We start from the raw sequence: 26,482 nt of genomic DNA on the forward strand, positions 1-26,482 counted from the left end.
AATGGGGTCAAAGAGGTATGGGGTAGGTTTAAAAATGTAGTGTTAGTGTGTTCAGCAGAAGTTTGTGGTTACAGGAAAGTGGGTGCGGGAGGGAAGAGGAGCGACTGGTGGAATGATGATGTAAAGAGAGTAGTAAGGGAGAAAAAGTTAGCATATGAGAAGTTTTTACAAAGTAGAAGTGATGCAAGGAGGGAAGAGTATATGGAGAAAAAGAGAGAGGTTAAGAGAGTGGTGAAGCAATGTAAAAAGAGAGCAAATGAGAGAGTGGGTGAGATGTTATCAACAAATTTTGTTGAAAATAAGAAAAAGTTTTGGAGTGAGATTAACAAGTTAAGGAAGCCTAGAGAACAAATGGATTTGTCAGTTAAAAATAGGAGAGGAGAGTTATTAAATGGAGAGTTAGAGGTATTGGGAAGATGGAGGGAATATTTTGAGGAATTGTTAAATGTTGATGAAGATGGAAGCTGTGATTTCGTGTATAGGGGAAGGAGGAATAACATCTTGTAGGAGTGAGGAAGAGCCAGTTGTGAGTGTGGGGGAAGTTCGTGAGGCAGTAGGTAAAATGAAAGGGGGTAAGGCAGCCGGGATTGATGAGATAAAGATAGAAATGTTAAAAGCAGGTGGGGATATAGTTTTGGAGTGGTTGGTGCAATTATTTAATAAATGCATGGAAGAGGGTAAGGTACCTAGGGATTGGCAGAGAGCATGCATAGTTCCTTTGTATAAAGGCAAAGGGGACAAAAGAGTGCAAAAATTATAGGGGGATAAGTCTGCTGAGTATACCTGGTAAAGTGTATGGTAGAGTTATTATTGAAAGAATTAAGAGTAAGACGGAGAATAGGATAGCAGATGAACAAGGAGGCTTTAGGATAGGTAGGGGGTGTGTGGACCAGGTGTTTACAGTGAAACATATAAGCGAACAGTATTTAGATAAGGCTAAAGAGGTCTTTGTGGCATTTATGGATTTGGAAAAGGCGTATGACAGGGTGGACAGGGGGGCAATGTGGCAGATGTTGCAGGTGTATGGTGTAGGAGGTAGGTTACTGAAAGCAGTGAAGAGTTTTTACAAGGATAGTGAGGTAGTAGGTTGGTAGACAGCAACCACCCAGGGAAGTACTACCGTCCTGCCAGATGACTGTGAAACAAAAACCTGTAACTGTTTTGCATGATGGTAGGATTGCTGGTTTCTTTTTCTGTCTCATAAACACGCTAAGATAACAGGGATATCTTGCTACTCCTACTTACACTTTGGTCACACTTCACAGACACGCACATGCATATATATATATACATACATCTAGGTTTTTCTCCTTTTTCTAAATAGCTCTTGTTCTTTTTTATTTCTTCTATTGTCCATGGGGAAGTGGAAAAGAATCTTTCCTCCGTAAGCCATGCGTGTCGTATGAGGCGACTAAAATGCCGGGAGCAATGGGCTAGTAACCCCTTCTCCTGTATACAATTACTAAAAAAGAGAAGAAGAAAAACTTTATAAAACTGGGTTGCTTAAATGTGCGTGGATGTAGTGCGGATGACAAGAAACAGATGATTGCTGATGTTATGAATGAAAAGAAGTTGGATGTCCTGGCCCTAAGCGAAACAAAGCTGAAGGGGGTAGGAGAGTTTCAGTGGGGGGAAACAAATGGGATTAAATCTGGAGTATCTGAGAGAGTTAGAGCAAAGGAAGGGGTAGCAGTAATGTTAAATGATCAGTTATGGAAGGAGAAAAGAGAATATGAATGTGTAAATTCAAGAATTATGTGGATTAAAGTAAAGGTTGGATGCGAGAAGTGGGTCATAATAAGCGTGTATGCACCTGGAGAAGAGAGGAATGCAGAGGAGAGAGAGAGATTTTGGGAGATGTTAAGTGAATGTATAGGAGCCTTTGAACCAAGTGAGAGAGTAATTGTGGTAGGGGACTTGAATGCTAAAGTAGGAGAAACTTTTAGAGAGGGTGTGGTAGGTAAGTTTGGGGTGCCAGGTGTAAATGATAATGGGAGCCCTTTGATTGAACTTTGTATAGAAAGGGGTTTAGTTATAGGTAATACATATTTTAAGAAAAAGAGGATAAATAAGTATACACGATATGATGTAGGGCGAAATGACAGTAGTTTGTTGGATTATGTATTGGTAGATAAAAGACTGTTGAGTAGACTTCAGGATGTACATGTTTATAGAGGGGCCACAGATATATCAGATCACTTTCTAGTTGTAGCGACACTGAGAGTAAAAGGTAGATGGGATACAAGGAGAATAGAAGCATCAGGGAAGAGAGAGGTGAAGGTTTATAAACTAAAAGAGGAGGCAGTTAGGGTAAGATATAAACAGCTATTGGAGGATAGATGGGCTAATGAGAGCATAGGCAATGGGGTCGAAGAGGTATGGGGTAGGTTTAAAAATGTAGTGTTAGAGTGTTCAGCAGAAGTTTGTGGTTACAGGAAAGTGGGTGCAGGAGGGAAGAGGAGCGATTGGTGGAATGATGATGTAAAGAGAGTAGTAAGGGAGAAAAAGTTAGCATATGAGAAGTTTTTACAAAGTAGAAGTGATGCAAGGAGGGAAGAGTATATGGAGAAAAAGAGAGAAGTTAAGAGAGTGGTGAAGCAATGTAAAAAGAGAGCAAATGAGAGAGTGGGTGAGATGTTATCAACAAATTTTGTTGAAAATAAGAAAAAGTTTTAGAGTGAGATTAACAAGTTAAGAAAGCCTAGAGAACAAATGGATTTGTCAGTTAAAAATAGGAGAGGAGAGTTATTAAATGGAGAGTTAGAGGTATTGGGAAGATGGAAGGAATATTTTGAGGAATTGTTAAATGTTGATGAAGATAGGGAAGCTGTGATTTCGTGTATAGGGCAAGGAGGAATAACATCTTGTAGGAGTGAGGAAGAGCCAGTTGTGAGTGTGGGGGAAGTTCGTGAGGCAGTAGGTAAAATGAAAGGGGGTAAGGCAGCCGGGATTGATGGGATAAAGATAGAAATGTTAAAAGCAGGTGGGGATATAGTTTTGGAGTGGTTGGTGCAATTATTTAATAAATGTATGGAAGAGGGTAAGGTACCTAGGGATTGGCAGAGAGCATACATAGTTCCTTTGTATAAAGGCAAAGGGGATAAAAGAGAGTGCAAAAATTATAGGGGGATAAGTCTGTTGAGTGTACCTGGTAAAGTGTATGGTAGAGTTATAATTGAAAGAATTAAGAGTAAGACGGAGAATAGGATAGCAGATGAACAAGGAGGCTTTAGGAAAGGTAGGGGGTGTGTGGACCAGGTGTTTACAGTGAAACATATAAGTGAACAGTATTTAGATAAGGCTAAAGAGGTCTTTGTGGCATTTATGGATTTGGAAAAGGCGTATGACAGGGTGGATAGGGGGGCAATGTGGCAGATGTTGCAAGTGTATGGTGTAGGAGGTAGGTTACTGAAAGCAGTGAAGAGTTTTTACGAGGATAGTGAGGCTCAAGTTAGAGTATGTAGGAAAGAGGGAAATTTTTTCCCAGTAAAAGTAGGCCTTAGACAAGGATGTGTGATGTCACCGTGGTTGTTTAATATATTTATAGATGGGGTTGTAAGAGAAGTAAATGCGAGGGTCTTGGCAAGAGGCGTGGAGTTAAAAGATAAAGAATCACACACAAAGTGGGAGTTGTCACAGCTGCTCTTTGCTGATGACACTGTGCTCTTGGGAGATTCTGAAGAGAAGTTGCAGAGATTGGTGGATGAATTTGGTAGGGTGTGCAAAAGAAGAAAATTAAAGGTGAATACAGGAAAGAGTAAGGTTATGAGGATAACAAAAGGATTAGGTGATGAAAGATTGAATATCAGATTGGAGGGAGAGAGTATGGAGGAGGTGAACGTATTCAGATATTTGGGAGTGGACGTGTCAGCGGATGGGTCTATGAAAGATGAGGTGAATCATAGAATTGATGAGGGAAAAAGAGTGAGTGGTGCACTTAGGAGTCTGTGGAGACAAAGAACTTTGTCCTTGGAGGCAAAGAGGGGAATGTATGAGAGTATAGTTTTACCAACGCTCTTATATGGGTGTGAAGCGTGGGTGATGAATGTTGCAGCGAGGAGAAGGCTGGAGGCAGTGGAGATGTCATGTCTGAGGGCAATGTGTGGTGTGAATATAATGCAGAGAATTCGTAGTTTGGAAGTTAGGAGGAGGTGTGGGATTACCAAAACTGTTGTCCAGAGGGCTGAGGAAGGGTTGTTGAGGTGGTTCGGACATGTAGAGAGAATGGAGCGAAACAGAATGACTTCAAGAGTGTATCAGTCTGTAGTGGAAGGAAGGCGGGGTAGGGGTCGGCCTAGGAAGGGTTGGAGGGAGGGGGTAAAGGAGGTTTTGTGTGCGAGGGGCTTGGACTTCCAGCAGGCATGCGTGAGCGTGTTTGATAGGAGTGAATGGAGACAAATGGTTTTTAATACTTGACGTGCTGTTGGAGTGTGAGCAAAGTAACATTTATGAAGGGATTCAGGGAAACCGGCAGGCCGGACTTGAGTCCTGGAGATGGGAAGTACAGTGCCTGCACTCTGAAGGAGGGGTGTTAATGTTGCAGTTTAAAAACTGTAGTGTAAAGCACCCTTCTGGCAAGACAGTGATGGAGTGAATGATGGTGAAAGTTTTTCTTTTTCGGGCCACCCTGCCTTGGTGGGAATCGGCCGGTGTGATAATAAAAAAAATAAAAATAGTGAGGCTCAAGTTAGAGTATGTAGGAAAGAGGGAAATTATTTCCAAGTAAAAGTAGGCCTTAGACAAGGATGTGTGATGTCACCGTGGTTGTTTAATATATTTATAGATGGGGTTGTAAGAGAAGTAAATGCGAGGGTCTTGGCAAGAGGCGTGGAGTTAAAAGATAAAGAATCACACATAAAGTGGGAGTTGTCACAGTTGCTCTTTGCTGATGACACTGTGCTCTTGGGAGATTCTGAAGAGAAGTTGCAGAGATTGGTGGATGAATTTGGTAGGGTGTGTAAAAGAAGAAAATTAAAAGTGAATATAGGAAAGAGTAGGGTTATGAGGATAACAAAAAGATTAGGTGATAAAAGATTGGATATCAGATTGGAGGGAGAGAGTATGGAGGAGGTGAATGTATTCAGATATTTGGGAGTGGACGTGTCAGCGGATGGGTCTATGAAAGATGAGGTGAATCATAAAATTGATGAGGGGAAAAGGGTGAGCGGTGCACTTAGGAGTCTGTGGAGACAAAGAACTTTGTCCTTGGAGGCAAAGAGGGGAATGTATGAGAGTATAGTTTTACCAACGCTCTTATATGGGTGTGAAGCATGGGTGATGAATGTTGCAGCGAGGAGAAGGCTGGAGGCAGTGAAGATGTCATGTCTGAGGGCAATGTGTGGTGTGAATATAATGTAGAGAATTCGTAGTTTGGAAGTTAGGAGGAGGTGCGGGATTACCAAAACTGTTGTCCAGAGGGCTGAGGAAGGGTTGTTGAGGTGGTTCGAACATGTAGAGAGAATGGAGCTAAACAGAGTGACTTCAAGAGTGTATCAGTGTGTAGTGGAAGGAAGGCGAGGTAGGGGTCGGGGTCGGCCTAGGAAAGGTTGAAGGGAGGGGGTAAAGGAGGTTTTGTGTGCGAGGGGCTTGGACTTCCAGCAGGCATGCGTGAGCGTGTTTGATAAGAGTGAATGGAGACAAATGGTTTTTAATACTTGACGTGCTGTTGGAGTGTGAGCAAAGTAACATTTATGAAGGGGTTCAGGGAAACCGGCAGGCCGGACTTGAGTCCTGGAGATGGGAAGTACAGTGCCTGCACTCTGAAGGAGGGGTGTTAATGTTGCAGTTTAAAAACTGTAGTGTAAAGCACCCTTCTGGCAAGACAGTGATGGAGTGAATGATGGTGAAGTTTTTCTTTTTCGGGGCCACCCCGCCTTGGTGGGAATCGGCCAGTGTGATAATAATAAAAATATAAAAAATGTCCAAAAAACAGTACCTATTTTTTTTTTAAACACACTGTCCATTTCCTACCAAGGCAGGGTGACCTAAAAAGAAAGAAAAAATACTTTCATCATTATTCAATACTTTCACCATCACTCATACATAATCACTGTCTTTGCAAAGGTTTAGAAGTCCCTCCAAACTGCCAATATCCCAAACCCTCCTTTAAAGTGCAGGCATTTTACTTCCCACTTCCAAGATTCAAGTCCGGCTAACCGGTTTCCCTGAATCCGTTCACAAAATATTACCCTGCTCACACTCCAACAGCTCGTCAGGTCCCAAAAACCATTCATCTTCATTCACTCCTATCTAACATGTTCACGCATGCTTGCTGGAAGTCCAAGCCCCTCGCCCACAAAACCTCCTCTACCCCCTCCCTCCAACCTTTGCGAGGACGACCCCTATCCCACCTTCCTTCCCCTACAGATTTATACACTCTCCAAGTCATTCTACTTTGTTCCATTCTTTCTAAATGACCAAACCACCTGAACATTCCCTCTACAGCCCTCTGACTAATACTTTTAGTAACTCCACACCTCCTCCAAATTTCCACACTATGAATTCTCTGCATAATATTTACACCACACATTGCCCTTAGACAGGACATCTCCACTGCCTCCAGCCGCCTCCTCGCAGCAGCATTTACAACTCAAGCTTCACACCCATACAAGTGTGTTGGTACCACTATACTTTTGTAAATTCCCTTCTTTGCCTCCATAGATAACAATTTTTGTCTCCACAGATACCTCAACACACCACTCACCTTTTTTCCTTCATCAATTCTATGGCTAACCTCATCCTTCATAAACCCATCTGCTGACAAGTCAACTCCCAAACATCTGAAAACATTCACTTCTTCCATACTCTCCCTCTCCAATGTGACATCCAATTTTTCTTTATCTAAATTGTTTGATACCCTCATCATCTTACTCTTATCTATGTTCACTTTCAACTTTCTACCTTTACACGCCCTCCAAAACTCATCCACTAACCTTTGCAATTTATGTTGAAATATAATTTTTTTATAAAACATTCAAATGTTTTCTTAAGAGATGATGGTAAAACAATATAGATACAGCTTTTAACCCAGAAAAACAGATTAGCAACTTGAAAACAAAATACTTTGTCATAAAGAAGACAAATCCTTTAAGCTGAAAAGATGATTATAATCTTAATAAAGTTATGAAGAACTAAAAATAGTACAACAGTACATGTAGGCACTGCAAAAAGTAAAATCTAACTTTTTTTAGTGAATTACTGGGAGCACAGGACTTACCGAAAAGCTTTTACATGAAAATGGTGAATGATTTCACTTTTAAAGATATCAGGTGGTGCCTGGATCACTTTTGCCATAGCCTGAATTAGTTTAAGAACTACCATTTCATTGTACATGCGAGAGTTCTCCCGTCCCTGCTGTGTACCTTTCTGACGCTCATACCCAGCTTCATTGAAGTATGGCTCACTCACTAAGATCAAACCTATATAAAACAAAACAAAAAATTAGAAGCATATTAAAGACACAATCTTATATCACTATTATTTTAAAGATTCTGCGTTTAAAAATTTAATTACAGTATTATATTGCACAAATACAGTGGTACCTAGAGTTACAAACTTAATTTGTCCCAGAAGGCTGTTCAAGCGCCAATACCAAATGAATTTGTTCCCATAAGGAATAATGTAAATTAGATTAGTCGGTTTCAGACCCCCAAAAATACACTTACAAAAGCACTTACAAAAATACACTTATGTAACTGTTCGAGTTACAAGCTATTCGAAACTCAAGGTACCACTGTAAAAATTATACTGGTGGAATTGAATAAAATACACAAGCTGGCAGGAACATCAGTAAATTCAACAACTGAGGCAGAGATGTATCATCCGAGAACAATGATGTTTTATAAAATTTAAATAAGTAGATAAATGGTGGAAATGATCAAGGCACGTAAATGTAAAGGTTCTTAATCAGCATGTTAAAAAATAACGTACTGACCGTCTCCTACCGAGGCAGGGTGACCTGAAAAAGTAACACTTTCACCATCACCATCATTCACACTATCACTGTCTTGCCAGAGGTGTGCAGATACCACAGTTCAGATCTCCCTCCAAACTGCAAATATCCCAAACCCCTCATTTAGAGTGCAGGCACTATACTTCCCACCTCTAGGACTCAAGTGACACACACTAACCCTGTATTGAGATGATGACTTGAAGAAGATTACTCTGGCTGGTCCATACCTCTGTGCCTTTGCCACTCCATGTACCAAGGAGTGATACACAGACCTGTAGAGAAAGAATAGAAGCATCATGTGACCCATGGGTTTACTGTTTTTTTTTATTTTTTTTTTTTTATTATCACACCGGCCGATTCCCACCAAGGCAGGGTGGCCCGAAAAAGAAAAACTTTCACCATCATTCACTCCATCACTGTCTTGCCAGAAGGGTGCTTTACACTACAGTTTTTAAACTGCAACATTAACACCCCTCCTTCAGAGTGCAGGCACTGTACTTCCCATCTCCAGGACTCAAGTCCGGCCTGCCGGTTTCCCTGAATCCCTTCATAAATGTTACTTTGCTCACACTCCAACAGCACGTCAAGTATTAAAAACCATTTGTCTCCATTCACTCCTATCAAACACGCTCACGCATGCCTGCTGGAAGTCCAAGCCCCTCGCACACAAAACCTCCTTTACCCCCTCCCTCCAACCCTTCCTAGGCCGACCCCTACCCCGCCTTCCTTCCACTACAGACTGATACACTCTTGAAGTCATTCTGTTTCGCTCCATTCTCTCTACATGTCCGAACCACCTCAACAACCCTTCCTCAGCCCTCTGGACAACAGTTTTGGTAATCCCGCACCTCCTCCTAACTTCCAAACTACGAATTCTCTGCATTATATTCACACCACACATTGCCCTCAGACATGACATCTCCACTGCCTCCAGCCTTCTCCTCGCTGCAACATTCATCACCCACGCTTCACACCCATATAAGAGCGTTGGTAAAACTATACTCTCATACATTCCCCTCTTTGCCTCCAAGGACAAAGTTCTTTGTCTCCACAGACTCCTAAGTGCACCACTCACTCTTTTTCCCTCATCAATTCTATGATTCACCTCATCTTTCATAGACCCATCCGCTGACACGTCCACTCCCAAATATCTGAATACGTTCACCTCCTCCATACTCTCTCCCTCCAATCTGATATTCAATCTTTCATCACCTAATCTTTTTGTTATCCTCATAACCTTACTCTTTCCTGTATTCACCTTTAATTTTCTTCTTTTGCACACCCTACCAAATTCATCCACCAATCTCTGCAACTTCTCTTCAGAATCTCCCAAGAGCACAGTGTCATCAGCAAAGAGCAGCTGTGACAACTCCCACTTTGTGTGTGATTCTTTATCTTTTAACTCCACGCCTCTTGCCAAGACCCTCGCATTTACTTCTCTTACAACCCCATCTATAAATATATTAAACAACCACGGTGACATCACACATCCTTGTCTAAGGCCTACTTTTACTGGGAAAAAATTCCCCTCTTTCCTACATACTCTAACTTGAGCCTCACTATCCTCGTAAAAACTCTTCACTGCTTTCAGTAACCTACCTCCTACACCATACACTTGCAACATCTGCCACATTGCCCCCCTATCCACCCTGTCATACGCCTTTTCCAAATCCATAAATGCCACAAAGACCTCTTTAGCCTTATCTAAATACTGTTCACTTATATGTTTCACTGTAAACACCTGGTCCACACACCCCCTACCTTTCCTAAAGCCTCCTTGTTCATCTGCTATCCTATTCTCCGTCTTACTCTTAATTCTTTCAATTATAACTCTACCATACACTTTACCAGGTACACTCAACAGACTTATCCCCCTATAATTTTTGCACTCTCTTTTATCCCCTTTGCCTTTATACAAAGGAACTATGCATGCTCTCTGCCAATCCCTAGGTACCTTACCCTCTTCCATACATTTATTAAATAATTGCACCAACCACTCCAAAACTATATCCCCACCTGCTTTTAACATTTCTATCTTTATCCCATCAATCCCGGCTGCCTTACCCCCTTTCATTTTACCTACTGCCTCACGAACTTCCCCCACACTCACAACTGACTCTTCCTCACTCCTACAAGATGTTATTCCTCCTTGCCCTATACACGAAATCACAGCTTCCCTATCTTCATCAACATTTAACAATTCCTCAAAATATTCCTTCCATCTTCCCAATACCTCTAACTCTCCATTTAATAACTCTCCTCTCCTATTTTTAACTGACAAATCCATTTGTTCTCTAGGCTTTCTTAACTTGTTAATCTCACTCCAAAACTTTTTCTTATTTTCAACAAAATTTGTTGATAACATCTCACCCACTCTCTCATTTGCTCTCTTTTTACATTGCTTCACCACTCTCTTAACTTCTCTCTTTTTCTCCATATACTCTTCCCTCCTTGCATCACTTCTACTTTGTAAAAACTTCTCATATGCTAACTTTTTCTCCCTTACTACTCTCTTTACATCATCATTCCACCAATCGCTCCTCTTCCCTCCTGCACCCACTTTCCTGTAACCACAAACTTCTGCTGAACACTCTAACACTACATTTTTAAACCTACCCCATACCTCTTCGACCCCATTGCCTATGCTCTCATTAGCCCATCTATCCTCCAATAGCTGTTTATATCTTACCCTAACTGCCTCCTCTTTTAGTTTATAAACCTTTACCTCTCTCTTCCCTGATGCTTCTATTCTCCTTGTATCCCATCTACCTTTTACTCTCAGTGTAGCTACAACTAGAAAGTGATCTGATATATCTGTGGCCCCTCTATAAACATGTACATCCTGAAGTCTACTCAACAGTCTTTTATCTACCAATACATAATCCAACAAACTACTGTCATTTCGCCCTACATCATATCGTGTATACTTATTTATCCTCTTTTTCTTAAAATATGTATTACCTATAACTAAACCCCTTTCTATACAAAGTTCAATCAAAGGGCTCCCATTATCATTTACACCTGGCACCCCAAACTTACCTACCACACCCTCTCTAAAAGTTTCTCCTACTTTAGCATTCAAGTCCCCTACCACAATTACTCTCTCACTTGGTTCAAAGGCTCCTATACATTCACTTAACTTCTCCCAAAATCTCTCTCTCTCCTCTGCATTCCTCTCTTCTCCAGGTGCATACACGCTTATTATGACCCACTTCTCGCATCCAACCTTTACTTTAATCCACATAATTCTTGAATTTACACATTCATATTCTCTTTTCTCCTTCCATAACTGATCATTTAACATTACTGCTACCCCTTCCTTTGCTCTAACTCTCTCAGATACTCCAGATTTAATCCCATTTATTTCCCCCCACTGAAACTCTCCTACCCCCTTCAGCTTTGTTTCGCTTAGGGCCAGGACATCCAACTTCTTTTCATTCATAACATCAGCAATCATCTGTTTCTTGTCATCCGCACTACATCCACGCACATTTAAGCAACCCAGTTTTATAAAGTTTTTCTTCTTCTCTTTTTTAGTAATTGTATACAGGAGAAGGGGTTACTAGCCCATTGCTCCCGGCATTTTAGTCGCCTCATACGACACGCATGGCTTACGGAGGAAAGATTCTTTTCCACTTCCCCATGGACAATAAAAAGAACAAGAGCTATTTAGAAAAAGGAGAAAAACCTAGATGTATGTATATATATATATATGCATGTGCGTGTCTATGAAGTGTGACCAAAGTGTAAGTAGGAGTAGCAAGATATCCCTGTTATCTTAGCGTGTTTATGAGACAGAAAAAGAAACCAGCAATCCTACCATCATGCAAAACAGTTACAGGTTTTTGTTTCACAGTCATCTGGCAGGACGGTAGTACTTCCCTGGGTGGTTGCTGTCTACCAACCTACTACTGTTTTAAATAATAATAATAATTAGCTGCCTCATAACCAATCTTACATCTACATTAACTTTTGATGGAGAGTTCTTAAACCTGCAAATTTTTAAATGCATGGAAGTTTTAGTAACTTAACTATAGTACTGTAAGAGGGTTTACTGTACTCTATTTATGCATGGATCATATAAAAAAATGTGGGAGCCAAGGTCTGACTCCATAATACTGCTGCAATATTAAGGCAGTTCGTGAACTATGGATACAGTGGATGAAACTGACATTTGTAATCTCATCATACCTACCTTTCCATCTTCATAGAGGTTCGGGTTGAGCTTGTCAGAACAATAAGTAACATAATGACAGAGTGGGGGTGCACGGGGGTAGTCAGCTGATAGTTGAAAGTCAAAAAAGAAGAGACCATCTTCATATGGCGTTCGCTCTGGTCCTCGAATCATAACAGAGTAGAGATCCTACCATGAAAGTAAAAAAAATCTGGATGCAGTAAAAGTCTTGTATATATTATGTAACATTAAATATGGAATTACCAAAACCTTTGAATTTTCCAAATAACAGCAAACCTTATCAGAAACTAGGTTACAGTAATGGAGGAGGGAGGGGGGTGTTGTGTTCTAAAGCAAGTTCTGTATTTTATTCTACAGGCCTTTGCTTATGGCACAAATACATTCCACCAAAACTCATGAAAAATCTATCTAATCACATTTTCACATGAAATCATTTTTCCAGCAAAAACATTAAATCTTAATACTCCAGAAACGATAGCAGTAACATGTGACAGTGACATATGATTAAATATTCTGCAATTCTAAGAAACATTCCATTGAAAGAGTGGACAACCTGTCCAGTTTGGTAGCTGCTCCAGGATTTGGTGGCAGGTTTACAACTCCTCCACCTGTCATAGACTTTCATTATAATATCTAATGTGTCATATTCATCTCAGAAAAAAAAAACTTTCATACCAAATTATTGCTATATACAGTAGTAGGTTTTAAATAAAATTATATTAATCACGTTCCTGGCCACAGCTGCCTTGCCCGTGCTACAACGAGGAACTGGGCAGATCGTTTTGTCCTGGGAAAATGAACCGAGGCTCATTTCTAGTTTTAAAAGATTGTCATAAGAGGTGACTAAAATACAAGAAACAAGCAGCTAGTAACCCCTTCTGTATAAATTACTAAATTTAAAAAGAAAAACATTGTTTTCTTTTTGAATTAAGTAAAAAGAAATATACATGTACATAAATATACATATACATAAGAAAAACTTTGTTTTTCTTTTTAGGTTATCCTCCATCAGTGGGAGATGACCAGTACATTAAAAATAAATATTCACCATGATAGTGTAAATATTATACAGAGAATTCGTAGTGTGGAAATTAGGAGGTGGTGTGGAGTTATTAAAAGTATTAGTCAGAGGGCTGAAGAGGGGCTATTAAGGTGATTTGGTCATTTAGAGAAAGTGGAACGAAGTAGAATGACTTGGAGGGCGTATAAATCTGTTGGGGAAGGAAGGCGGGGTAGGGGTCATCCCTGAAAAGGTTGGAGGGAGGGGGGAAAGGAAGTTTTGTGGGCAAGGGGCTTGGACTTCCAGCAAGTGTGCGTGAGTGTGTGTTAGATAGGAGTGAATGGAGACATATGGTTTTTGGGACCTGACGAGCTGTTGGAGTGTGAGCAGGGTAATATTTTGTGAAGGGATTCAGAGAAACCAGTTAGCTGGACTAGAGTCTTGGAAATGGGAAGTACAATGCCTGCACTTTGGAGGAGTTTAGGATATTGGCAATTTGGAGGGACATCTAAACTGTCAAATCTGAGTGCCTCTGCAAAGACAGTGATTATGTATGAGTGATGGTGAAAGTATTGAATGATGAAAGTTTTTTCTTTCTTTTCGGGGTTTTCTTTCTTTTTGGGTCACCCTGCTTCGGTGGGAAATGGCCGAAATGTTAAAAAAAAAAAAATTGCAAAATAACCACTGTGAAAAAATACCGAATTTCCAAGCACTTTCGTGATTTCTCGTATTATCAAGGAACTTATCATCATCATCATCAAGGAACTTGATAATGTTGATGTAAGAAATCATGAAAATGCTTGGAAATTCACTATTTTTTTAGTGGTTATTTTCCATATTGTGATACCACCTGTTTACTGTAATCAGATTTTTTTTTTTCAACAAGTCGGCCGTCTCCCAGCGAGGCAGGGTGACCCAAAAAGAAAGAAAATCCCCAAAAAGAAAATACTTTCATCATCATTCAACACTTTCACCTCACTCACACATAAGCACTGTCTTTGCAGAGTTGCCCAGATACAATAAACATATATGACATACCCCTCCAAACTGCCAATATCCCAAACCCCTCCTTTAAAGTGCAGGCACTGTACTTCCCATTTCCAATACTCAAGTCCAGCTATATAAAAATAACCGGTTTTCCCGAATCCCTTCACTAAATATTACCCTGCTCACACTCCAACAGCTCGTCAGGTCCCAAAAACCATTCATCTCCATTCAATCCTACCTAACAAGCTCACAAATGCTTGCTGAAAGTCCAAGCCCCTCCCCCACAAAACCTCCTTTACCCTCTCCCTCCAACCTTTTCGAGGACGACCCCTAACCCGCCTTCCTTTCCCTACAGATTTATACACTCTCCAAGTCATTCTACTTTGATCCATTCTCTCTAAATGACCAAACCACCTCAACAACCCCTCTTCAATGTCAACACTTGATCTACACATCCCCTACCCACTCTAAAACCTCCTTGCTCATCTGCAATCCTACTCCCTGTCTTGCCTCTCATTCTTTCAATACTCGGTAAACTTATTCCCCTATAATTTTTACAATCTCTTTTGTCCCCCTTCCCTTTATATAAAGGAACTATACATGCTCTCTGCCAATCCCTAGGTACCTTCCCCTCTTTCATTCATTTATTAAACAAAAATTACCAACCACTCCAACACTATATCCCCCACAGCTTTTAACATTTCTGTCATGATCCCGTCAGTTCCAGCTGCTTTACCCCCTTTCATTCTACGTAATACCTCACACATCTCCCCCACACTCACATATTGCTCTTCTTCACTCCTAAAAGATGTTATACCTCCTTGCCAGTGCATGAAATTCCCATCTCCCTTTCTTCATCGACATTTAAAAGTCCCTCAAAATATTCCCACCATTTACCCAATACCTCCAGCTCCCCATCTACTAACTCCCCTGCCCTGTTTTTAACTGACAAATCCATTCGCTCCCTAGGCTTTCTTAATTTTTTTATCTCACTTTAAAACTTTTTTCTTATTTTCATCCAAATTTCTTGACAGTGCCTCTCCCACTCTATCATCTGCTCTCCTTTTGCACTCTCTCACCACTCTCTTCATCTTTCTTTTATTTTTCATATACTCTGCTCTTCTTATAACACTTCTGCTTTGTAAAAACCTCTCATAAGCTACCTTTTTCTCTTTTATCACACCCTTTACTTCATCATTCCACCAATCACTCCTCTTTCCTCCTGCACCCACCCTCCTATAGCCACAATCTTCTGCCCCACATTCTAATACTGCATTTTTAAAACTATTCCAACCCACTTCAACCCCTCCCCCTCCCACTACTCATGTTTGCACCAGCCCACCTTTCTGCCAATACAGTGGACCCCCGCATAACGATCACCTCCAAATGCGACCAATTATGTAAGTGTATTTATGTAAGTGCATTTGTACGTGTATGTTTGGGGGTCTGAAATGGACTAATCTACTTCACAATATTCCTTATGGGAACAAATTCGGTCAGTACTGGCACCTGAACATACTTCTGGAATGAAAAAATATCGTTAACCGGGGGTCCACTGTAGTTGCTTATATCTCACCCTAACTTCGTCCTCCCTTAGTTTATACACTTTCACCTCTTTCTCCTACTTGCTGTTGCCATTTTCCTTTTGTCCCACCTACCTCTTACTCTAACTGTGGCTACAACTAAATAATGATCTGATATATCAGTTGCCCTTCTATAAACATGTACATCTTTAAGCCTACCCATCAACCTTTTATTCACCAATACATAATCTAACAAACTACTTTCATTACGTGCTATATCATACCTTGTATACTTATTTATCCTCTTTTTCATAAAATATGTATTACTTATTACCAAACCTCTTTCTACACTTAACTCAATTAAAGCCTCCCCATTTTCGTTTACCCCTGGCACCCCAAATTTACCTACTACTCCCTCCACAACACTTTTACCCACTTTAGCATTGAGATCCCCAACCATAAGTACTCTCTCACTTGGTTCAAAACTTCCCCACGCACTCACTCAACATTTCCCAAAATCTCTCTTTCTCCTCTACACTTCTTTCTTCTCCAGGTGCATAAACACTTACTATAACCCACTTTTCACATCCAACCCTTATTTTACTTCACATAATCCTTGAATTTATACATTTATATTCCTCTTTTCCTGCCATAACTTATCCTTCAACATTATTGCTACTCCTTCGTAAGCTCTAACTCTATTTAAAACCCTTGACCTAATCCCATTTATTTCTCCCCACTGAAACTCTCCCACCCCCTTCAGCTTTGTTTCACTTAAAGCCAGGACATCCAGCTTCTTCTCATTCGTTATATAACATCTACAGTCATCTCTTTTTTATCATTCACACAACATCCATGTACATTTAAACATCCCACTTTGACAGGTTTTTTTCATGTATATTATGTAAAAATAAGTTGATGGTGTGTTTATTATAAAGGATCATATGCAAGATTAAGAAAATAATAAACATATATGCAGATACAGTATATACTGTAGTTTACAAGACAATCTCCTCTCTATTCACCATAATTGCCACTACCAGTCACCCACTCCCTCCTTATTAGTCAATTATATTGAGGGTTTAAGTATAATTAAGATTACAAGTTAATGGATACAGAAGTATAACAAAGAATATAAATTAACCAAGATTAAAGTTCTCATCAAAATTAGTACAGGGTATATTAACCCTTTCAGGGTCCAGAGGCCAAATTTCAAAGTGTGAACCAGTGTCCAAGAATTTTCAAAAAATAATTTTTTTTATGAAATTGTAGAGAATTTTTTTCTGAAGGTAATAAAACTAAAGGTATGAAATTTGATGGAAAATTGACGAAATTATGCTCTTGCGAATTCTGGCGTGTCAGCCATATTTACGCATTGGCGATTTTGCCAACTTTGACTCCCATTTTAGGCCAATTACATTATTCCAGTCAACCAAATTCTTAGCTATTTCACTAGTATTACTTTTACTCTATCGACTGAGACCAAGAATTCACCAAGTCAACTGTTTCAACTACAAAATAAAGTGATCGGAAATTGGTAATTTGACCAATTTAATGCAAAGTTCAAAATACTCCAATTTCAAAATAGGGTCCAGAATAAATAATGCAGGCATTCCTGGCACTAAAATAACATTTCCTCTGTTCATTAGTTATGTTTTCAGGCTTTACTAATGAATTCCATTTTGATTTTTTATTCAAATAATGAATTTTTATTCAAACCAAACAACAGAAGATTTACTGTTATGCACTATTGTAATAATTGTATAAATAATATCACCACTGGTGGCCTGGTGGTTAACGCTCTCGCTTCACACGGCGAGGGCCTGGGTTCGATTCCCAGCCAGAGTAGAAACATTGGACGTGTTTCTTTCAACCTGTTGTCTATGTTCCCCATCAGTAAAATGGGTACCTGGGTGTTAGTCGACTGGTGTGGGTCGCATCCTGGGACACTGACCTAAGGAGGCCTGGTCACAGACCGGGCCGCGGGGGCGTTGACCCCCGGAACTCTCTCCAGGTAAACTCCAGGTAAACATTTGTGAACGTATATTAGACCCACCAGCATGTGAGGTCATTTGTTTACTCTTGAACATCGGCAAAAATTTAACATTTCCGCTACTTTGAGCTCAGTTTCAAGCCATTTCCATTACTAAAATCAATCAAAATCATCTCTATTTCTGTAATATATCTTCCATTCTATCAAATGAGACCAAGAAATTGCAAATGCAAGTATAAAAAAACATGAGAAAACACTGCAAAGTCGCTGTTTTAATCGAAAAATTACAGTCTCAGTTTTTTCTCTCATTATGCACTATGTGCTGCAGGATTTGTTTTATGTGGTGCACACATACCACATAGATGTATTCTCTCATATCTAGGCTAAAATTTACCACTCACAGGTTATCAGAGTGAGCTGAGCTCATGACGTAGATCTACGATTTGAACCCTCAACGTAAAGCTGTAGATCTACGACACGGACCCTCAAAGGGTTAATATAATATAAAAAGAAAGGAAGTCTCAAAAATTAAACAAGTACTTACCATTCTGTCTTCATAACCTCTAACCCAGATGCCTGGTGGAAGGGAAGTTGTTAACAATTTCATCTCTTTGCGAACAGTTCTGTAGAAGTGTGGTGGATCAGTTGGCTGAAACATTGTCAGCTTAAATTTATGGCTATCAGGAGCAGCTTCTAACACCAGAAACCCTGAAAAAAGAAAAAAATGTTAAGACTTTATAACTAGTTCTCACAATGAAGCACCACCTGTAATAATCAATGTAATACTGGCTTTAATCTACATGCACAGCTCAAATGTTCAACAAGAATATACTATACATTCCCATCCATTTATCAAGCTTCCATCTCACACTCAATGTAGTAACCCCTTGGAAACATTAACACACATGCAGTTTAATGTGGTCCTTTATTGACAACGTTTCGCCCACACAGTGGGCTTTTTCAAGTCACAAACAGATCTACCTGGGGTGGAAGGCACGTACCTTCCACCCCAGGTAGATCTGTTTGTGACTTGAAAAAGCCCAGTGTGTGGGCGAAACGTTGTCAATAAAGGACCACATTAAACTGCATGTGTGTTTATGTTTCCATTGTGTCGGTATTTTATACCATTTATTTTCATCGTAGTAACCCCTTGGATGGTTGCTGCTTACCAATATACTACCGTACCTACCACATCAACATTCCAAAAGTCTACTACATTATTTGTGAAAACTTATATACTGTACCACTATTCTTATGGCAATTTTTTTCATTTACAATTGAGGCTTCTAGATTTTAATCTATTTCTCACTTCCTTTTATTACCCGTCTGCTTATTTTTATACTTATTCTTAATCCCAAGTACCGATGATAGCATTGTCAGTGTTTGTCTTTCATTATAATTCCTACTCATAACCTTTGGTACCCATTTTCAACATGCCTTTTTTTTGTATCATTAACTTTTTTCTACTTAATACAAATGCCACATTACCACTGCATATTCCAATTTTGGGTTAATTCAAGCTAACTTTTTTTTTTTTTTTTTTATTTTTAGCATTTTACTATCCTTACGTTTGAAGGCTATTTTGAAGTTTATCCAGTATGCTGTGATGTACAACATACAAGTTTCCCGCAGAGCACATGCTCATACATTTTGAAATATAGGCAGCAAGATGACCTTGATAACTTTATCAAAAGTAAAACTGAAAAAAAAAAAAAAAACTATTTTCAAACCACTAAGAATTTTATATAGTATTACAGTATTTTATTTTTTATTATCACACCGGCCGATTCCCACCAAGGCAGGGTGGCCCGAAAAAGAAAAACTTTCACCATCATTCACTCCATCACTGTCTTGCCAGAAGGGTGCTTTACACTACAGTTTTTAAACTGCAACATTAACACCCCTCCTTCAGAGTGCAGGCACTGTACTTCCCATCTCCAGGACTCAAGTCCGGCCTGCCGGTTTCCCTGAATCCCTTCATAAATGTTACTTTGCTCACACTCCAACAGCACGTCAAGTATTAAAAACCATTTGTCTCCATTCACTCCTATCAAACACGCTCACGCATGCCTGCTGGAAGTATTACAGTATATGACACATTCTCGCACCAAGAGATAAGCGTATGCAAATTTGGACATTGTTTAATGCTGCCATATTGCCAGACATGTTACAGTCATTTTAATTCATTTACGGATGTGGATAAATATACATTTTTAATGGTTTATGTAACCTACTTTAAATCAGACTATTAGTGGAAAGTTAGTGGCTAGTAATTGCATGTGTAGTAAATAGACAAGGCTGTTTTGCTGTTATTGTAATAATAATAAAAAAAAAAAATTTACGAACAGACTTTGTCCACTGTTTATGAATCAAGTGACCTAGCGCACACAGTCCTGCATTTCTGAAGTCCAATAAACCAAGATTTGTTAAACTGAGAGTTTACTGTATTTGTATGTTTACAAGAACATTCAGAAATTAACATCAGGAATCAGGTAAGAAAATTAACATAGTAAAATTAATTTTAAAGGATCAAAGTAAAAGGCAGTAGCTTAATTTTAAGTAAATTAGCATATAAACTGTAATATTTACAGTTAAGAGTAATATACAGCCCTAATTGAGATGATACAATATAACAGGTGGGTCACAGATTCAGCTACATCTAGCCCTGGGATGAGCTTACGTGAATTACAGATCCAGCTACATTTATATGGAAAAGATTTCAGGAATGAAGGATCCAGCTCTCTCTAGCACAAGAATAGTGCAAATCAATAGTAAAATATATTGATAAGTATGTTAATAAGACACAATATGGTGCTTATGGTATTTATTGAGATGTTTTGTCCACCAGGGACTTTATCAATCTAATTCATATTGATAATGTCCCTGATGACTGAAACATCTCAATACAGTACCATAAACCTTACAGTGTGTATTATTCATAGAGAGGAAATGGTGTTCAAAAGTCATTGATCAAGTTCTATTTGGCACAGGGAATGGCACACACAAGCCTCTGATCAAGCAATGCCTAAAGTAGTAAAGGATAGGATATACAGGTCATGGATCTATAAACTGGCACTCAGATAACAAACACAATGCCTGCACTCTGGAGAGGTGATGATGCAGTCTGAAGGCTCATATTACTTGTGACATCTACACACTGCTGGCAAAACAGTTATGAAATGAATAATAGCAATTAATTATTTCTTTTTTTTTGAGGGAGGATGGGGGGGGGGGAGAGAGGTCACCTTACCTTGGTGTGAGATGGTCAGTGATAAAAAAAAATCTTGAAAAAATGGATATGCATGCAAATACTTACTATAAATGATATTTTAATTATACACTTATTTTGCATAGTACAGTAGGAAACCCTCTCCATGTATACTCCAGGAAGTACAATGCCTGCACTCTGAAGGTGAGGATGGCAGTTTGGAGGGGCATCCAAGCTGTAATGTCAGCATACCTCTGACAAGACAGTAATGGAAATAATGAGATAGAAATTGTTTCTTTTTTTTTCGGGTTACCCTACTTCAGTGGGAGATGGCCAGTGTGTTAATTTAAAAACTCCATGTGATTTTCTAAATTATTTACAAACATGTTAATACAGCTTTTAATTTCTTTTGCAAAGTTATTCACATAAACTAGGAACTGTGCTGTTGCTATGTATTTCCTGTTGGTCGTCTTCTTTCAAACAGAAAACCTTCAATCTACTAATAATTTGCCTTTAATTTCTCCTGTTTTGGCTTTTTGCAATAAAAACAAATGCAATCTGCATATCCAGTTCTTCTTTGAATAGTTACTATACCTTTTACAACTGCATAACATCTGATATTTTTATATTCAAGGGGAAATAATTCTAGAGAATAAAAAGTAATCAAGTCTGATCCAAGAAAGAGAAATTTAGCTCCAATTCCTTAGATCAAAAGCCCTTCACCAGCATTAGGGATAGATTTAATACAGTGAACCCTCAGATATCATCCATTCCTGTTATCGGCCAATTCAGTCATCAGCTGGTTCTTCGACTCCTGGTGATCGGCCGCTATTTTGGTGATCAGCCGTTTCTGACACATCCGTCCGCCAGCTGGGGCCACTTGCACATCAGTCTGACTGTGTCTCTCAGTGTGTGAGGAAGCCTCTGCTCATACATCCAAACATTTCGCTTGTTTTCCATTGTTTTGTTTTTTATTTTTTTTGCAGTGCAACTGTGAAATAAGTAACCATGGCTCCAAAGAAAGCTCCTAGTAAAGTTTCTGTGGTAAAGAAAGTGAGAAACACCATGGAATTTAAGCATGAAGTTGTTGATTAATATAAGACTGGTATGTGGGTGCTGGAACTTGCCAGGATTTACGGGAAAAACAAATCTATCATGACATCCATCCTGGCAAAGAAAGAACAAATCAAGGACGCTAATGTTGCGAAAGGATTAACTTTTATAACGAAACAAAGGTCACCAATAATGGAAGAGATGGAAAAGGTGTTGTTATTGTGGATTAAGGAAAAACAATTACTGGGAGACAGTGTTGTGGAATCTATTATTTGTGAGAAGGCAAAGTAGAAAACTGCTGGAACAAGTGCTGCTGGTAGTGAATTTAGGGCCAGCAAAGGGTGGTTTGAGAGATTTAAGAACTGTAGTGGCATACACAGTGTTGTAAGGCATGGAGAGGCTGCAAGTTCTGACAAAAAAGCGGTTGAAAACTACGTACGTACTAGAGTTCAAGGACTATGTAAAGGCTGAACAATTAAAATCCCAACAAGAGTTCAACTGTGACAAAAATGCCAAACAGGACCTACATCACACAGGAGGAAAAGGCACTGCTAGGACACAAGCCATGAAAGACAGTCTTACTCTTTTATGTACTAATGCTAGAGGGGATTTTAAAGTGAAGCCTTTTCTGGTGTATCACTCAGAAAATTCCAGTGTGTTCAAGAAAAGCAATGTCATCAAGAATAGACTGTGTGATGTGGAAAGCTAATCAAAAGGCATGGGGTCACAAGGCACATTTTCAGAGAGTGGGTTAATGTGTTTGGCCCAAGTGTGAAAAAATACCTCCTAAAAAAGAAATTGCCACTCAAGTGCCTCCTGGTACTGGACAATGCTCCTGCACATCCTCCAGACTAGGAAGGCCAAGTGTTTAGGGACTTCAATTTCATCACAGTGAAGTTCTTGCCTCCTAACACCACTCCTCTCCTCCAGCCCATAGACAAGCAGGTCATTTTTAACTTCAAAAAACTCTGCACAAAAGCAGTGTTTGAAAAGTGCTTTGAAGTGACCTCTGACACTCAGTTGACCCTAAGAAAGTTCTGGAAAGATCACTACACTATCCTCAATTGCATAAGCTTTATAGGTGAGGCTTTGGAGGAAGTGACTTCCAGGACTTTGAACTATGCTTGGAGAAAATTGTGGCCAGGTTGTGTCCAAGAGAGGGATTTTAAAGGGTTTGAGGCTGACCCTGACCCTGCCGACCCTGTGGACTCTACTGTGGCACTGGAGAAGTCCCTGGGGTTGGAGGTGAGTGGCAAGAATGTGGAAGAGTTGGTGGAGGACCACAAGGAAGAGCTAACCACTGAAGAGCTGCAAGAGCTTCAACTCAAACAGCAACAGACTGCAGCTGAGGACCTTGCTTCAGAGGAGGAGGAAGAGGGAGTGAAGGAGGTGCCTTCTTCAGAGATCAAAGAGGTGTGTGCAATGTGGACTAGAGTGCAAGCTTCTGTAGAGAAACACCACCCTGACCAAGCTGAAACAAGCCATATCTGCAACATGTTCAGTGACAAAACCCTGTCCCACTTCAAAGAAATCGTAGACACACACCAGAAACAGACCTCTATGGACAGATTTGTTGTGCAACAAGGGTCCAGTGACTCTAAAGCTGGTCCTAGTGGCATTAAAAGACAAAGAAGGGAAGTAACCCCAGAGAAGGCTTTGCTACCTAAAGTCGTTATGGAGGGCGGTTCCCCTTCCAAACACTAACTCGTCCCTCTTTCCTCCTCCCTGTCTTCCAGAATCCAGCATTAGCCTTCAATAAAGGTATGTAATACAGTGGACCCCCGCATACCGTTGGCATCACATAACGTTAAATCCGCATACCGATACATTTTATCGCTAAGATTTTGCCTCACATACCGCTAAAAAACCCGCTCAACACTATTCGTCCAAGATGCGTCTAATGTGCGGCCTGAGCCAGCCTCACATGTTCCGCCGGTGGCACTGTTTACAAGCCAGCCTCCGCGGTAACATCCAAGCATACAATCGTAACATTTCGTATTACAGTGTTTTTGGTGATTTTATCTGCAAAATAAGTGGCCATGGGCCCCAAGAAAGCTTCTAGTGCCAACCCTGTGGTAAAAAGGGTGAGAAATATTATCGAAATACTGTGGTACCATGGTCAACTGCTGCTGCTGCTGCTGCTGTAGCACTGTCAGCTGCTGCTGCACTGTCAGCTGCTGCTGCACTGTCAGCTGCTGCTGCTGCTGCTGTAGCACTGTCAGCTGCTGCTGTAGCACTGTCAGCTGCTGCTGCTGCTGTATCGTCAGCTGCTGCTGCTGTAGCACCGTTGTTGGTGTGGCTTATTGAGAATACCAAGAAACAATTAACCCCAGAGGGATAGCCACCCAGGATAACCCAAAAAAGTCAGTGTCATCGAAGACTGTCTAACTTATTTCCATTGGGGTCCTTAATCTTGTCTCCCAGGATGCAACCCACCCCAGTCGACTAACATCCAGGTGAACAGGGAAAAATGCCTGGAACTAGTGCTCATATTGGTGAATTTAAAGCCAGCAAAGGTTGGTTTGAGAGATTTAAGAATCGTAGTGGCATACACAGTGTGATAAGGCCTGTTCTGGAAGAAAATGCCAAACAGGACCTACAGTACTCAGGAGGAAAAGGCACTCCCAGGACACAGTGTCTCATCAGTCATTGCTGCATCTTCAATAAAGGTAAGTGTCATTTATTCTTCATTTAGTAGAGTAGTACATGCACAATATATACTGTGCATGTACTACTCTACTATTGTGCATGTATCCTTCTCTTTGTGTGTAGGAAAATGTATATTTCATGTGGTAAAAAAAAAAATTTCATACTTTTGGGTGTCTTGCACGGATTAATTTGATTTCCATTATTTCTTATGGGGAAAATTCATTCGCATAACGATAATTTCGCATAACAATGAGCTCTCATGAACAGATTAATATCGTTATGCGGAGGTCCACTGTACTTATATAACCGTTACAAAAAAAAAATTTTTTGTTAATATTTTTGTCTGGGACGGATTAATTGTATTTCCATTAATTCTCGTAGGAAATATTATTTCGGTTTTCAGCCATTTCAGTCTTAGGCCGAGCTTCTGGAACGGACTACAGCCGACAACCGAGGGTCCACTGTATAACGTAAAAGATTTTTACTGACTGGAAACCAAAATCCAATCATTGGTGTTTGCTTTCAAGTTCATAATCCACTTGCTGGTCCTTTGCCAGTATCTGCACAATAAATCTTGTCTGTAAGACAAGCCATAAGTTTAAAGGGGCTTCCCTCCTATTTTCCATTTATTCATCAGTTTACCATAATGAAATCCAACAAATTTCCAGAGGGATACAATATTGCACAAGTGTATGTATAGTGACAGGGGTTTGAATCTGAAAAACTGTATCAACAGAACTGAAATCTCACTTTCTACCAGCCTTGGCTGTGACCTTTCATACAGTACTTAGTAACTTACATTAACTCTGGCATATGTTCCTGCCATACAAATAGCCACACATACATCTCTACCCTGTATCTAATTTCTTTTACAAATGAAATGTATTTTGGATATGTAAAAAAAAAAAAATATACAATAAGTTTATACTTAAAAAAAAAAATTAACAATATTATAAATGAATTTTGAAGAGTATGCCAGAATTTTTCTCACTATACTCATGGAGAAGTATAAAACTCAAGAGAGTTACACAGCACCTAGAAAATAGGTTAAGTCTGATCCAAAGAATTTGAGGGTAGCTCTAATTCCTCAGATCTTGAGCCCCTTCACCAGGCTCAAAGCACTCCCTTCAAGGGAGAACACACCATAGTAATTCAGGTATAGACAGTAGACCACTGGAAAAAATATATGTACCATGATAGAAAAGAAATTATCTTGATGCACGAGTTCTTTTTGTGACAATTTTTACAAGCTATCACAAAAGACAATAAGAACTATATTACTAACCAAAACACAATAAATTAACGAAATTCAAAGTGAAGAGAATTCTTTCAGATCTCAGGCCACTACTTAACAAAACTCTACTTTATCATTCTCACCGTCTGGCTCAGAGCTTGGAAGACAGTTCCCAAGGGCTTGTCCACAACCTACAAAAGCAGCATGTGGAAAAGGTTGGAATTAAACTTTCTGACACACTGTGCATCACAAAAAGTTTTCAAGGTTTCTATTACTCTCATTACCATGCACATACAAATATATAGCATAATGAAGAAGTAACAAAGTAGCAGTTTTTAGTTGGACAAAATTCTCTATACACAAAGTTCAAAATGTGAAGGAACATGCACACAAATTTCTTGAATATTGAATAGTTATCATAACTTTGCAATAAAACAACTCTGCATTTTAGTTTCTCTAATAAAAAAAGATCAAACTAAAGCACAAAAACTACACACAAAACATGAGTGAATCCTAGGGCAGATACTCAGGTTCAGAAAGCATGAGTGTAGCCTGCCAGACCTCGCCCTACAACTGCCTAAACCACTAGCAATTTGCTAAAGAAAAAAAAAAGAAAAACAGCAGCAGCAGAGAAGTGAGAGAAAGGATATTTTATTATTTCTAATTTCATAATATATTTCCCCAAATTC

General features: G+C 39.7%; 1 protein-coding gene across 1 annotated transcript in view; it reads right to left on the reverse strand.

The window, feature by feature from the left end:
- LOC138855130 ((E3-independent) E2 ubiquitin-conjugating enzyme UBE2O-like) overlaps positions 1-25,995 on the reverse strand; it is a 30,419-nt gene extending 4,424 nt beyond the window's left edge. The window contains exons 1-5 of the mRNA XM_070102537.1: positions 25,937-25,995; positions 18,194-18,357; positions 12,147-12,314; positions 8,130-8,223; positions 7,217-7,418 (exon numbers count right to left, since the gene is read on the reverse strand). Coding sequence (XP_069958638.1) covers positions 7,217-7,418; positions 8,130-8,223; positions 12,147-12,314; positions 18,194-18,307 — 578 coding nt within the window. The 5' untranslated portion in view covers positions 18,308-18,357; positions 25,937-25,995. The remainder of the gene's footprint in view (positions 1-7,216; positions 7,419-8,129; positions 8,224-12,146; positions 12,315-18,193; positions 18,358-25,936) is intronic.
- Positions 25,996-26,482: the final 487 nt, after the last annotated feature.

This window comes from Cherax quadricarinatus, chromosome 82, assembly GCF_038502225.1.
Source record: "Cherax quadricarinatus isolate ZL_2023a chromosome 82, ASM3850222v1, whole genome shotgun sequence".
Classification (NCBI taxonomy): Eukaryota; Metazoa; Arthropoda; class Malacostraca; order Decapoda; family Parastacidae; genus Cherax; species Cherax quadricarinatus.